The sequence below is a fragment of the Ylistrum balloti genome, unplaced genomic scaffold (genome assembly GCF_031769215.1).
Source record: "Ylistrum balloti isolate Yb309-2 unplaced genomic scaffold, AGI_CSIRO_Ybal_v1 Utg371048, whole genome shotgun sequence".
Lineage (NCBI taxonomy): Eukaryota > Metazoa > Mollusca > Bivalvia > Pectinida > Pectinidae > Ylistrum > Ylistrum balloti.
The window spans coordinates 77,139-92,453 of record NW_026782580.1 but is presented as its reverse complement, the minus strand read 5'-3'; the positions used below and the strand labels follow the sequence as shown (position 1 = coordinate 92,453).

The window sequence follows — 15,315 nt, the reverse complement described above, 5'->3', positions numbered from 1 at the left end:
AATTATATAAACATATTGTACCTATACTATCTGTGTATGTTTTTAGTAGGGTGTTTAATTAATACAATAAGCGGGCTCCGGTGACGTAAAGTGTCGTTGTGACAATAGAATTAGGGTAGGTACACTTAAACGCTAAGAATACAGGGAAACCATATCAGTATTGACCTTTGACGGGTATCAACACGTGACCGACGGCCCGGGGGTAAGGGATAACCACGGTCTAGTACACAGCAATATTTTTAATGTGGGTCCAGTTTGAGATGTCAAAGTTACACCGCCATATCTCACGTGGTGGTAATTAGGTAACAATGGCGTCTTTGTTTTGACATGATTGGTAAAACAATATCGAACAGGATTGCCTTTTTAATTACTTAATTGTCATAACATGAAGTGTTTCAATGAATTCTAGACGATATGATAACAATAACATAATTATATATTTTCTGTGTCCACTGTATCATCAGGATTAAACAAATGATAGTCATAACATTAATTCTTCTGTAGCTACACACCAATTTTTTTTTTATAACTAGTTTTCATTTTTTATTTCATTTTTTCTTTAAAAAGTTTCATTATTTAATCATTTTTCTTGAAATTATTAGAAATAATGAAGTCTTTTGGAGCTCAAATATTCCATAAAGCAAAACCACGATCTAAGCAGAAAAAATAGTACGGTCAAATGAATTGACAACAGGGTCCAATCCACAGTAATCGGAATCTGAAATGTGGGCTGATCATACCACCGACATAGATCTAATGGAAGTCCGTGATTATAGTAGATATATATATATATATTCTTGGTTTGGTAAATGAAGATCAAAACAGTAATAAAGGGGAACAAATTAACAATGACAAAGCATGTTTGGTGATCATAACATTATATTGGTTTCGTATAGAAAATAAAGACCGGGTATGCCAAAATTCATTTTTAATATCTTCACAACAGCCACGATATACAATGTAAGAAAGATAACTCTCTCATTTGGTGAATTTAACTTTCACAACAAAAACAATTCAAAAACAATTCTCGAAAAAAACTTTCTCAATAAATCCAACAACAGACTCATAATCACACACTATTCGAACATTTTTTCCGAGTATGACTAAAATATTGCAATGTCTAAAAAAAAAAAAAAAAAATACATATATTTAATTTAGTTTTAGTTATAATTAGTGTCTAAAAATAAATTCAAAAGCATGCATTTCCTACAATCAGCTGTAATGTACTATTTAAGCCTAGTGATAAGTGTCAATGTTGAAACCACACACCCGATAGTTTGATTATATGTGTATATATTTATAAACTCCAAATCACATGCAGTGTTGATGACTTTCAATAAATGAGGGTGTTTAGTTGTGTATTGAGGGACACGTTTTTAAAATAACTTTCAGATCCCAATAACTTTCTAAACATTTAACATTGTTTTGTCCATTTGTTGGGTTTAAGGCCACATGAACGGACACGTTATTTTAAGGAGCTGTCACCTTGTAGCATCTTGTGGTTGATATAATATTTCATTATTTATAAAGAAACTGTATAATTACTTTTGATATTTATTTTAATCATTTTTCCTCGTTTTTACTGTTCCTGTTTTTCATTATAGCTATTTTTGTCAATAACTTGAAAATTAGATGAATGACCTCTGTGTTTGAGGTATGATAGTTACAATTAAGTTGATTTTTTTCAAGTGATGATCACAATTTTAAATGATTATTGGTCAAACCCTATCACAAATGATAATTGGTGAATTGTTTTGAAACTAAGGAAGAAAGCAGCAGATTAAAACGTTCATGAATAAATAAATTAAAGGTTTAATCATAGTCATACCCTCTCTAAAGTGATGGACAAAAACTAACAAAATATATATTATTACTCCAGACTTAAATGTAACTGATATCTGAATATATATTTATATACATTGTATATAGAAACTTTGATATATATATAAAACAAATTAAGAAACTAATATACCATGCAACAATTAACACATGAACACATCACAACTTATACAACTCTGTACATTACAGATAATACAAAACAATATCACTTACATCTTACATAATGTAAAAATACCATATACCAAGCAACATATTTTATTTATATTACATATAATGTACATAATTTAATATAACAAAAATATCACTATCATATTATTCACCTTTTCTCAGTACATAAAATGTACATTATCAAATAACTTACATATTTCCTATATTATACATGATAGGTATAATATTATCTCAATCACAAAACTGAGTAAAAACACTGACTAATATTGATCCTACCTATCTTACTTTTCAGACTGATTATGATCAATTTATGTAATTCTGCATCATTTAATCAAACCCTTTTTAATAATTCCTGTAAAATTCTGATCTATTATTGTTATTTACTAAATCATTAACAGTGTTCATTCATGAAAATATACTTGTACTAGCACCCCTCATCTCAACTATGGTACTTCAACTCTATCTCAAGCACTTTTATCCCAGCAACACCCGACCATTCTAAACCATTCCTGTCCCAACAACACCCAACCCATTCTAAACCGTTACCGTCCCAACTACACCCAACCCATTCTCAACCACTCCCATCCAAATCTCAACCACTCCTATCCTTCCCAGGTACTCCCAGCCCAATTTCAACTACTCCTGACCCAACCACCCTGATTCAATCTAAATCACTCCCTACCCAACCATTCCTACCCTAATCTCAACTACTATCACAACCACTCCTAGCCCCATCCCAAACAACTCCCAAACCAATCTCAATCACTTTCTACCCAACCACTCCCATCCCAAACAACTCCCAACCAAATCTCAATCACTCTCTACCCAACCACTTCTACCCCAATCTCAACTACTATCACAACCACTCCTAGCCCCATCCCAAACAACTCCCAACCCAATCTCAATCACTCCCTACATACACACTTCCATCCCAAACAACTCCCAAACAACTCCCAACCAATCTCAATCACTCCCTACATACACACTTCCATCCCAAACAACTCCCAACCAAATCTCAATCACTCTCTACCCAACCACTTCTACCCCAATCTCAACTATCACAACCACTCCTAGCCCCATCCCAAACAACTTCCAACCCAATCTCAATCACTCCTATCCCAACAACTCCCATTCCAAACAACTCCCAACCCAATCTCAATCACTCCCATCCCAACCACTCCCAACTCCATTTCAACTACTATCCCGCCCACTCTTAGCCCCAATCTACCCCGCCCACTCTTAGCCCCAATCCACCCCGCCCCCTCTTAGCCCCAATCCACCCCGCCCACTCTTAGCCCCAATCCACCCCGCCCACTCTTAGCCCCAATCCACCCCGCCCACTCTTAGCCCCAATCCACCCCGCCCACTCTTAGCCCCAATCCATCCCACCCCCTCTTAGCCCCAATCCATTCCGCCCACTCTTAGCCCCAATCCACCCCGCCCACTCTTAGCCCCAATCCACCCCGCCCACTCTTAGCCCTAATCCATCCCACCCCCTCATAGTCCCAATCCATTCCGCCCACTCTTAGCCCCAATCCATTCTGCCCACTCTTAGCCCCAATCCAAACAACTCCCAATGCAATCTTAACTACTCCCTTTCCCATCTCAACTTTAACCTCATTCCAACCTCTCCGATCTCCATCTTCTGGGCTACAATACAGGACAAACTAAGATATTTTGGTGATGCTACCTCTGTTCCATTACTTTATACATCTAGCAATAAGCCATTGGGGTTAGCACATAAAGTGTCAGACTGGGATTATCATGTATAAAGGACATCAAAATATGATATTTCTGGACATTCAGATGAGTAAAAGATATTGTATGGCTTACAATCATACATGTCATTTTATAACTGATGTGTTTATACATTCTTACAATCTCAATAACAAGATTCAAGAGTAAGAATTCACAGAGATGAGTATTTAAACAATTTTCAATATGTATTTTGATTATTATATGTACATGTACCAGTGGCAAGGTTGATGATAGGTTCTATTGAACTTAAGCAAAAGGTATGGCTATACAGGTTCTGACCTTCCTATATTTCACTACAATATAATTTACTGTAAGAAAATCTCAATTTTATATACAACATGTACATTATAATGATAATGGAGGTCATGTAATTGCACAGTTAGTTGGACATGTAATAAAAGACATTCAAATCAAAGAAAATAAAAATATTAATTAAAGATTTGGTTTTTCTTAAACAACGTAAATGTACCAGGAAGGAAACTCTAACTAGATGAATCAATACTACAAGAGTTACTTTACTGTATTATGAAGCTCTTTGAGACATCTGGAGATTCAGTTTTTACACGGACAGGTACATTATACTACAGCTAACAATAGGAAACGACAAACAGGAAATGCGATCCAGACTAATTAGCAGTAAAAATGGGTAGCATCTTCTATGGAAGAACTCTGTACTGATATAGGACTTGCCTGTTCTTTCGTTCTTCTGATACTGTATCTTACCTACATAATTTATTGAAATGGACGACTGTCTTCCTACACAATTAATTTGAAGTTACATTTCATCCAAGTTATTCATAATTTATTAAACTATTGAAAATATGAAGTGAAACGTAAATCTGTTTATAACAGGACTGGGTTTATATTAGCCTTTATGAGCTTCTTATTAAACAACGTTAAAAAAAAATTATCATTTCTCCCAATAGCTTAGTACATATATAGAAGTTTTGATTAAGGACATAAACAGAAATTTTAAGATGAAGTATAGCGAATCTGATATACTACAGCTACAAAATCAAATATAAACACTTTTCTACAAATCATAATTTAAAGCTACAAGTCTATTAACACGAAGTACAAGACAATAATCACTGGTTCACAGTTTGTTCGCAGGGTTGATCACTCCACGGACAGTCGCAGAGTCTGTGTGTGGTAGCTGGTGGCTACGTAAACCTCACTGAACGTCAAACAAGATAAAAGGTTAATTACAGAAATGTATCACATGACAATGTTATTTATAACAATATATCACATGATGTGTTCATTAGTAGCATAAGTATCACATGAGATATTTATTTATCACAATGTCTGTATCACAAAACAAAATAGTCAGAATAATTCTGATGTTCCATCAACTTTTTTATATCGACCAAGAATCAAAGAATATCAGAACTCCAGCACTACATAAAGTGAGAGAAATAAGTGACCAGCACCTGAGTTGGCATTCAAATGATGACTGTGGAAAGCAATTGTCATTTTCACATGCATATCATTGCGCATGGATCAAAAGATAGAATGTCAGAATATTTAGACTAATGACAAAACTGGTTTCTCAATCATACTGCATGTCTGTTGAATTATGATTCAAAATATTTCTCCTATCACATTCCACATGTATTTTACAATGGATAAAAGTTCAAAGCTTTTTATAGGTACACCAATGACAGTACAACATCAAGGTGTTACTTGGCAAGATACCACATGATCCGTTCTCTGATGAAGTAAAAAAACAGATCACATGACCTGTGCTCTGATGAAGTACACAAACATATCACATTACCTGTGGTCTGATGAAGTAAACAAACAGATCACATGATCTGTAGCAATGCTCTAATGAAAGTTGCAAACAGGTCATATGACCAGTACTGTAGCTAGGCTTTGATAAAGATTACAACAGATATTATGACCTGTAATGAAGCTATGCTCTGATAAAGTATACATACTGATCACATGCTCTGAAGCTATAACATGATGCAGTATATACAAAACAGATCATATGACCTGTGGCTATGATATATATAACAGATCACATGACCTGTGATTATGTTCTGATGAAGTTATTTGTACTGGTTAATCACTGACAGATATTCCTTATCTGGGTAGAATGCCACACACATACTACGCAGTAGTATAAAGACATCCTGCAGACAATTGCTTTCATTCTTAACAATGTCACATGCTGTCTGAATTTGGCTTCGATACTGTTGATACTGCTTATTGGACTTCAGTGCCTGAAGAGCTGCAATCTCAGTCTTTGTCTGAGTGGTGTTGGCAAGTGGTTCATTTGGCTGCATGCGCAGTAGTGTGTCTCCATATATCTGTGAGGACACCATTGCTGACAGACTGCGAGCAATGACACGAAACCTGGAAGGAAATAAAATATAACATAATTACAACTCAAGAAAAAATATTTTTCATGAGTTATAACAAGATACTGTCAATAGTCTGGTAAATAATACAGGATTGACATTAATCTTTAAAAAAAACTGTAAAAGATACAGGTCAACTTCATAATTTGCTGAACAAGCACTTAATACAACAAATCTTGATAAATCACTGATACATGTATAATCTTTGTAAATACCGGTATATAGAAATATATAAAACACTGACTTATCTGATATAAAGATTACTGGTCAATTTTAGCATCAGCAATGTAAATACCGGTATATAGAAATATATAAAACACTGACTTATCTGATATAAAGATTACTGGTCAATTTTAGCATCAGCAATGTAAATACCGGTATATAGAAATATATAAAACACTGACTTATCTGATATAAAGATTACTGGTCAATTTTAGCATCAGCAACGTAAATACCGGTATATAGAAATATATAAAACACTGAGTTATCTGATATAAAGATTACTGGTCAATTTTAGCATCAGCAACATAAATGCTATGATAGGTATACCACTGAAGTATTATCAACGCAACATTTCTAGATAACAAGATAATAATCAGAATGGAACATTTTTCTTAGCCTGTATGGGTGAACAATGAAGTATGTAATATATACTCATGCTTAATGAAGTGTTACCAAAGTCAATGGAGCAGAAAAATATAGATTAAAAAAAACTAGCTATGATTTGATTTATAACTGTGGATACAGACACTATGATCAATATAGAGTACACATATCAATGATATGTACCCTAAACATATATTCTCAAGTTCACAGGAATTTAACAGATATGTAAAAATGCTAAATCAAGGTTATCTGTATCACTAACGACCGTATCCTTGGAATCCGTTACAAATCTGTATCACTAACGACCGTATCCTTGGAATCCGTTACAAATCTGTATCACTAACGACCGTATCCTTGGAATCCGTTACAAATCTGTATCACTAACGACCGTATCCTTGGAATTCGTTACAAATCTGTATCACTAACGACCGTATCCTTGGAATTCGTTACAAATCTGTATCACTAACGACCGTATCCTTGGAATCCGTTACAAATTATAACTCTTACTTTGTTGACAGTGTGGATCGTTTGCCCAAACCGATAGCTCCGAGGATCCCAGTTGAGGCTCGGTCCTCTCCCATCTGATGTAGAGCTGATACAAAGGCATTGAGAGTCTTGATGCAGTATGCATGCTTAGTTCCAAAGTCAAGCTGTCGCAGCACAAGATCCAGCAGCTTAAAGCACAGCAGCATCAGCTTGGATTCGTTTTCAGCACTACAAATCAATTGGAAAACAAAGAATTTTTTTTGATGTTTATTATAAATCATAAGATGTTTCTAAAGATTTGGAATAATTTGTCTTTACCTCCTACCTGTAATTCCATGTTGGTGGGGTATATAGTGACGTCAACCATTCTAACTATTTAAATTGCCTAATATGTAAAATCAGCCTTGGTCTTATTCATGAAATAAAAAAAGTCACTGCAACATCTGTCAGTGTTCATAAAATTTATAAATCACTCCTACCCCCAACAACAAAGCTCAACTCAAATAAATCACCCTTTCATTTCATGACCACTAGGATGTTTGTTCACATGACTCAAACTGATCATGTAAGGGACATGAATATTTGGCAGGTTTAGGGAGGGTTTAGTTTGTAGAAGTGAAGCAATTTGACCAGTGCGGACTTGGATAGATTTCAACAGATTCTGTTTTGCATATTACATTAACCATTTCATTCAGTTTCAGCATTTACACTGGACATGTCCAAATGAAAACAGAGAGAAAGGTTTTATAGAGTAAAAATATTTCCATAAAGTGAAAAATATGTGATATTCTTTAGGCAGTTTTAGTCTTATAGAAATCTAGAAATGTATGCATTGCCTTGCAATCTCGGAAGTGACGTAACCTTACATACGACCAACATAATCAGTATATCAATATGAAAACTTTTCTTTTGTAACAAGAATCAATTAATATTTCCATTCTGTATCGATTAATATTTCCATTCTGTATGTGTTAAAGTAACATTATTCCATAACTCACGATTAAGATGTAAAACTTTCTGACTCTGCACCAGTACTAATCTTACAACTGTCACCACAGGTGTTGATTTCACAATTCCCTAGTCAGAACCCAGGCCTTGATTGTTTAGGTAAGGCTGGTTTCATAAGTGATTTTCATTATATATTAATCATTTAGGACACAAAATCGTTTTGGTATTAGGAATTGAGAGGGATCGGTAAGGGTAAGGTTTTTATTATTATAATTAAGAGGGCGTTATTCTGGGGAAGTTGCATTGTATTATCTAATATCAATGTAAAGTGTAATTCACGGCTATATAATTGACTTACGTTGGCTTAGCTTTATTGATCCAGGTCAATATAATGTTTACAAGGTTTGAGAATTGTCCAGCATCTAGACAGAGGGGTTGCTGAAGGACACAGTAACCATATAACAATAGATAGGACTCTTCCTGTAGGGCAGTGTCCAGGAACTCTTCGGTATTTAAGTCTGGTATCTGTATAGCAGCTAACACCTGGTCCCATCCTCCACCGGCAGTCTGGTCCATACCTACAACAGGAAATCGTTTACAGGATGTAACAGATCTGTCAGTAAGGTTTCTGGGGTAATTATAACTTTGTATATGTTACGTATGTTATACTGTTAAATATTTTTTTTAATATTTGTACTTTCTGTCAAATCATTAAAATAGAATAAATAATTAGTGTAAGATGTAAATAATCCAGGTCCCCTGCAAATAAATTGATGAAATTCTGCAAAATATCAAAAGGGACCTTGACATTGAACCTGGAGACAAAATCACACATTTATCATATTTGATCATTGGTCTTCTTATCCATTCTGATCAAAATCAGAAAATAAATCAAGTTGTTAGAGTAATAACTATGAAGCAAGAAGCAATAGGCAGGACGAGATGCCAGAAAGGATGAATATGATTCTCTATGTACTCCTGTAGTACTCAACCAATTCCTGAACAACAAAACGAAAGATGGCATAAATATAAAAAAATAATTCAATGAATACAAATCAATATCAATCTTCTCTCTCCAATAACTTGACGATGATTATACTAGCATTCCAACAAAACATATCAGACCTTCAAATATAATGTCTCTTCAAATGAATGTCCTAAAATCAGAGTTACATCCCTTGAAGTATTTGAATGCTTTATTAACTTACCTCCCTTAAAATACACATGGATGCATTCTTCCACAATGCATACAATCTGTGAGTGGGAGGCAAGACAACGAGATGCAGCCTTGACACAAGGCAACAGGAGAATGCTCTGTGGTGATGACTGCAGCCACTCGATGACCGTTGTCATGACAACATCCAGGGAACTGTTTTCTGGGTTACAGTTGTTTAGTAAACCAAAGATTTCTTTTACCAAATCTAAGGTTTCATCTCGTTGCATTCTCAAATCCACCACTTCAACAAATTATGTGTCATATCAAATTGAATCCTACAGAAATCATATTTTCTTTACTAACTTCAGAGTGAGGAATGCAAATGAATTGAAATCAGAAACCTTAAAATTCTGTAAGTACATTGCTGAATATGTATGAGAACAAGGCTTCTATTTCCATTTGCTTGTGCAAGTTATTAAATTACAATTTACTAGTGTTATGCTCTTCTGATTGATTCAATGTATGCCAGAAAGTTCATCACTGTCAAAATTCAAGTTTAAGATCAGGAAGAGGGCTTTTATAGGCTTAAGCCTGTTGCAAAATACCCATTGAATTTTTTCAATAAAATCTTCGTGATATGAAAGTAATTGCAAAGAAACAGCAATAAAATAATCATGAAAAACAAAGTTTCAATAAAAAGGGAAAATACTGAACATTATATACTTTCACCATGGCCTATTTCAAATACATCGTATGACCCGTTTTATTTCCTAAATGATAAAAAAATTTCATTTGTGAATGCAATTAGGCTATAACTACCGTAATTTTCCACCTGAAATTTTTCTGTTTTTCATACAGCAACTTTAACCTTGACCTTATACCTTATGTAACTTTATAAAGTTATTATTTGTTCCCTTTTTAAACAAATTTCAATGTGACTTGAGTATGTAATGTTGTAATACAATACCTGAGGCACTGACAGTCTCTACTTCAGTCATGAGGTTGAGGATGGCAGTAGACAGAGTCCCCAAATTAGTGTTGGTCGAAAAAGTACACTGACACAGGAGCTGGACGACTGTGTGGACATAACACTGACGCTTGGAGGACAATTCGGATGTCCACTGACTGGAGTAGTGGACACTGAATCCTGATGCTGCTTTGATCAATCTGTCAAGAGTGTTTGCATTCTATACTGACAATGATAAATTAACAAATGTGTGAAACTGTGATCATTACCGACAAGATAAAAACTTTGGCACTATTGTCTCTGAATGAAGAAATAACACAATCCCTAACAGGATGATATCTGCTTTATCAATCATGTTTCTTATCCGATCACAGAAATACTGATAAAAGGAAATTAAAACATGACATGTATGTACTGACCTTATGCCTAGAGCAGTTGATGAAGACCTTTCCACCAACACACATGCTGGGTCACAAGTCTGAAGCAGCCAATTACAGGCATGGCGGAAACTGTCAGAGGTCAACATCTGCCAATCATATTTCTCTGCTATCTGCATCTTCTGTTCAAGCATGGGGATCTAAAGCAAGCCACATATACCATTTTAGTTAAGTATATTAGTTTATATATACATTCAGTATTTATTTCACTATCATTATCATACTGTATTGTTGTTTAAATTTACAGGGCTAATATTTCGTTGCTGACCCAGTTACTGCTACTTCGAAGGGATTAAATTTCGCTTTTGTCTACACACTGATATCTATGTACACAGCCAATAACATTAATGTCCTTATATTTTGCTTCTCTGTTAAAAGGTCACTTGGTATTTAATCTCACATATGTTTTATGACTGCAAATATAGTAAAATTAAATAATGCACAAATATTACCAACTATACAGTAACACAGTCATTACAATAATTCATAAACAGTTCAAATTGTATGTGACTGGTATGGATATAAACCAACAGTGTAAATTTATCACAACTCTCTTCTCATTTTACATAACATTGGTGCATGTAATAAATATTGAAGAATTGTCTCTTTTCCTTTGTGCATGAATCCAATATTTCTTAATAAGTTGTTGAATCACAGAGTTTTCCACAACGGTACATATTTAAAGTAACACAAAACCTGTCATTTCTGATAGTCATCCATAGATTTATTTAATTATCTACCTCAATGTGTTTCTGATCGCCAAAACTCTGGGTGAAGAGGATGAGGACACAGTTCAGAACCTTGCCCTGCCCCTCCCCAGGGAAGGATTCCCCTGGGTAAGACTGACTGTAGAACTGAAGTACACTAGTCCAGTCCACCTGGCATACAATGTGGGCCAGTAACTCAAAACTTTCAGCACTGTTGGTGTCCTTAAGCTGTGAAAGAATAGTAGTTACTTATCAGAAGATCATATGACTTGTACGGTACAGGGTAATAGAATGATTCGAAAGAATGGTGTCATTTTATTTAACCCATAGATTTGGAGTGGTCATGTGACTTGTATGGTACAGGGAAATAGACTGATTCTAAAGAATGGTGTCATTTTATTTAACCCATAGATTTGGAGTGGTCATGTGACTTGTATGGTACAGGGAAATAGACTGATTCTAAAGAATGGTCTCATTTTATTTAACCCATAGATTTGGAGTGGTCATGTGACTTGACAAGGAGGTCTGAAATTCATTTTGTGATATCTACCTGTTGTAATCTAGATCCAAATGAATGCAGCAGTCTTTTTTTTGCTAATTTAGTCATATTGTTTACAATCTAGTGACCTTAAATCAAGACAATGTCAGTGTTATCAGTGCTTTAAAAAAAAAAAAAAAAAAGGATTATTAGGAAACGGTACCTTAGATTTCTTCCAAAGTTTCTAAAGTGTCTTAAGAACTGCATTTTGAAAATGACCTTAAATCTAGACAATGTCAGTGTTATCAGTTCTTAAAAAAAGGATTATTAGGAAACGGTACCTTAGAATTCAAAGTTCCAAAGTTTCTAAAGTGTCTTAAGAACTGCATTTTGAAAATTTGAAAAATCTATCACTGTAGGTACCTGCACCATAGAGTGTAGGACTGGAATGCTTGGAGTGAGTCTGTCCCAGGGCAGGTGTCGTAGAACCTCTGTGTAAACCTGTGTCACATGTGAGGGTGTTGTCCTAGTACAAAGCACACATGCAAAGTACTGCCACACCTCTGAGAGGATGTCTCGCTGGTACGGCACACATACATCTGTTAAAGTCAACAAGGTTTTCATCACAACACTATTTATGTCCTTGTTTACAAGGGTATCCTACAAACATACATATACAGCAATTCCATTGTCAACATAAAAATCAACATCACACTAATTCTGATCTTCCTTATGAGTGTAAATAAATGTCAAATAAAAATTTCCCCAATATATAGTAGAAACATCTTCACAATATTTTGCTTATAATTATGTTTAATTAGATAAAGATATGAGCCTTGATGTGTCATAATGACCATCAAAATAAAAAGCAGGAAAGCCATAGTTAAAAGATACCTTTACAAACATATTCCTATCAAACATATAAAAATTCTAAAATATATCAATAAAATATAAAAATGAATTTTTCACTTACACTGGAAGGTTGTGAAGATAGTAAACACCACGTGTCTGAAGGCCTTCACCAGCTCTTTACCAGACTCTGCATCAGCCTGTATCCATGGAAACAGAGGTCCATCCTGGTTGGAGTGAGTTTGTAACCAGGGGTTAAAGGTTGCTAGTGTTGTCTGCCAAAGCAAGTCCAGTACTGCCAACAGAGAAAGCAATCATGTCATTTGAAATGGCTTTGGATAATGTTGTAGTTTTTATTTCTAAATATGCTCTCATCATTTATGCTGATTTTACTAAGTTACTAAGTTAACCTTGAAATTGTTGAGTCAAACAATTGATCACAAGTCAATATACCTTGGTTATAGTTGTCATCTTGTATCTGTGATGCCATCTTGTGAGTGAGGCACACCAACAGATCCCTGATGATACACTTTAGGTAGGGGATGTATTGCTGTAGACTGGGGTAGAGGCCAAACATGGACATGTCTGATGAAGACATCCTCAGCTGGAGGTAGTAGGTACCCATCCACTGGAGCACCTCTTGAACCTGCATCATGATGAACATTAATGTATGTAAAGAGGGAATCTTATACACAGGATGTACAATTATCTTCCTGACAATCATGATATAATTAAGTACTATCTTGTGTAGCATATATGCACATATACTCAAAATCTAAAAGCACTATCTGATATGTTCTGATGAGTTCGACGCTTACTACCCAGGTAAGTATAATTCTCTCTCTGTATCTACCTGGTCAGTTGTGAGGTCGGTGGTCAGTACAACTTCCTGTTCATTTTCCTTACTAGGTGACCCTTCCCTTTGCACCTCTTTGTTTCCAAAACAGGCCATATGTAAGAGGTTCCAGCACTTTACGTGGATCTGTTGGTTGTCTGAACCTGTCGAAAAATAATCATGTGATACTCTTTATATAAGTTATAATTTAAATTGAGAAGCCATAAGAATTGGACTGGGACTCTGATCTTGTGAATCATCAACACACTTGTTTTAATTATTACATATTCAGTTCTACATTTGGACATATAAAGAATGATATTTCTCATTTTCTATTTCTGTAATTACTTATCTCTCACTGTATTTCACTGTGGTCAGGTATGAGGAATTTGACAAAAAATACCGTAATTTACTTGGAACATTCAATTAAAAATGAAAATATGGATAAGTAAAAGGACAGTAACAATCACCTGAGTTCTATTATGTCTAAAACTGCCATTTTTGTTGTTGAAATATGTAATTAAAAATGACCTGAATTACACTGTATATGAAAAGTGAATGTAAGCTGTGTATAATATTAAAGTAACACCAATGATAATAATTCTAACAAAGTTTGAATTAGTATCAAATTTTAAAATAAAGCCCTAAAATATAATTTTCTTTCATACATGTCCATGTTAGTTGATTATAAAATATGATAAAAGTAAACTTAATCCCCATTTCTGGGGAAATAGAGAACACTGGGGTCACAGAATGCACAATATGGTAAAACATCTTCAGATTCCTCCATCAGGCTATATCTGATTCTATCATATTGGCACCACCCCTCAGGTCTCTGGGGGTCAGCCAGGGTCAATAGGTGACTACCATCAAAGTACTATAAGATACTAGTAACTCTTACCAAATTTGAATTATTTTGAATGGCAATCGGTTTTTCTATTATAATAGAAGAAAGAGTAAATTCTTCCCTTCTCTAGAGGGAAATTCGAAACCCTGAGGTCATAATATTCACAATATTGGTAAAGCACCATAAGAACCTACCATATTTCAGTCTTGAAAAGAAGATTTTTTGAAATTTCAAGCAATCTTATTCTTTTGGTCCTGCATATGAGCCTTTGGGGGGGGGGGGGGGGGGGGTGTGTGTGTCTAAACAGCTAGGGTCAATAACTGCATACCATCAAACTGCCATCCAATACAAGATATTCCAACCAAGTTAGTTATTTCCAATGGAAATTATGATAAGTAAATTATGTTCAAAAATGCAAGATTCCAACATAAACCATTTTACCCTCTCCCCAAGGGAAAATGTGAAACCCTGCTATCATCTAATTCATGATTTTGATTCAGCATCTTAAGACTCTTCTATTTAAGAAAAGTATTTGTTTTTAATATATCTTGGTTTTGAGAAGATCTTTTTTAAATTGTTAGTCAGCAAAAGTGAGAATATGTATACCATTTAACAACAATTCCACAATAATACTGACCAAGTTTGAATTATTTCCAATGAAAATCAAACAAATTATGCTAAATATCAATATAGCATGGGACACCTTTTAACCAACAAAGGTTCCTGAGAAAGTTCAATGAAAATGGCCTTGTGGTTTGTGAGAAGAAGTTGAAATTGTAAATTGTTTAGAGTCACACAACTGGTAACAGATGAAGCACAATTGATGACAACAGGCAAAAAGCAATAAGAATAGGTCACTCAGGAC

General features: G+C 34.8%; 1 protein-coding gene across 1 annotated transcript in view; it reads right to left on the bottom strand.

The window, feature by feature from the left end:
* Positions 1-3,516: 3,516 nt before the first annotated feature.
* The window catches only part of LOC132560328 (ectopic P granules protein 5 homolog), a 35,010-nt gene continuing 23,211 nt past the window's right edge, over positions 3,517-15,315 (bottom strand). The window contains exons 35-45 of the mRNA XM_060225000.1: positions 13,622-13,767; positions 13,222-13,414; positions 12,893-13,063; positions 12,343-12,518; positions 11,475-11,669; positions 10,717-10,874; positions 10,298-10,497; positions 9,383-9,631; positions 8,533-8,752; positions 7,248-7,454; positions 3,517-6,129 (exon numbers count right to left, since the gene is read on the bottom strand). Of these exons, the coding sequence (XP_060080983.1) occupies positions 5,823-6,129; positions 7,248-7,454; positions 8,533-8,752; positions 9,383-9,631; positions 10,298-10,497; positions 10,717-10,874; positions 11,475-11,669; positions 12,343-12,518; positions 12,893-13,063; positions 13,222-13,414; positions 13,622-13,767 (2,222 nt within the window). The 3' untranslated portion in view covers positions 3,517-5,822. The remainder of the gene's footprint in view (positions 6,130-7,247; positions 7,455-8,532; positions 8,753-9,382; positions 9,632-10,297; positions 10,498-10,716; positions 10,875-11,474; positions 11,670-12,342; positions 12,519-12,892; positions 13,064-13,221; positions 13,415-13,621; positions 13,768-15,315) is intronic.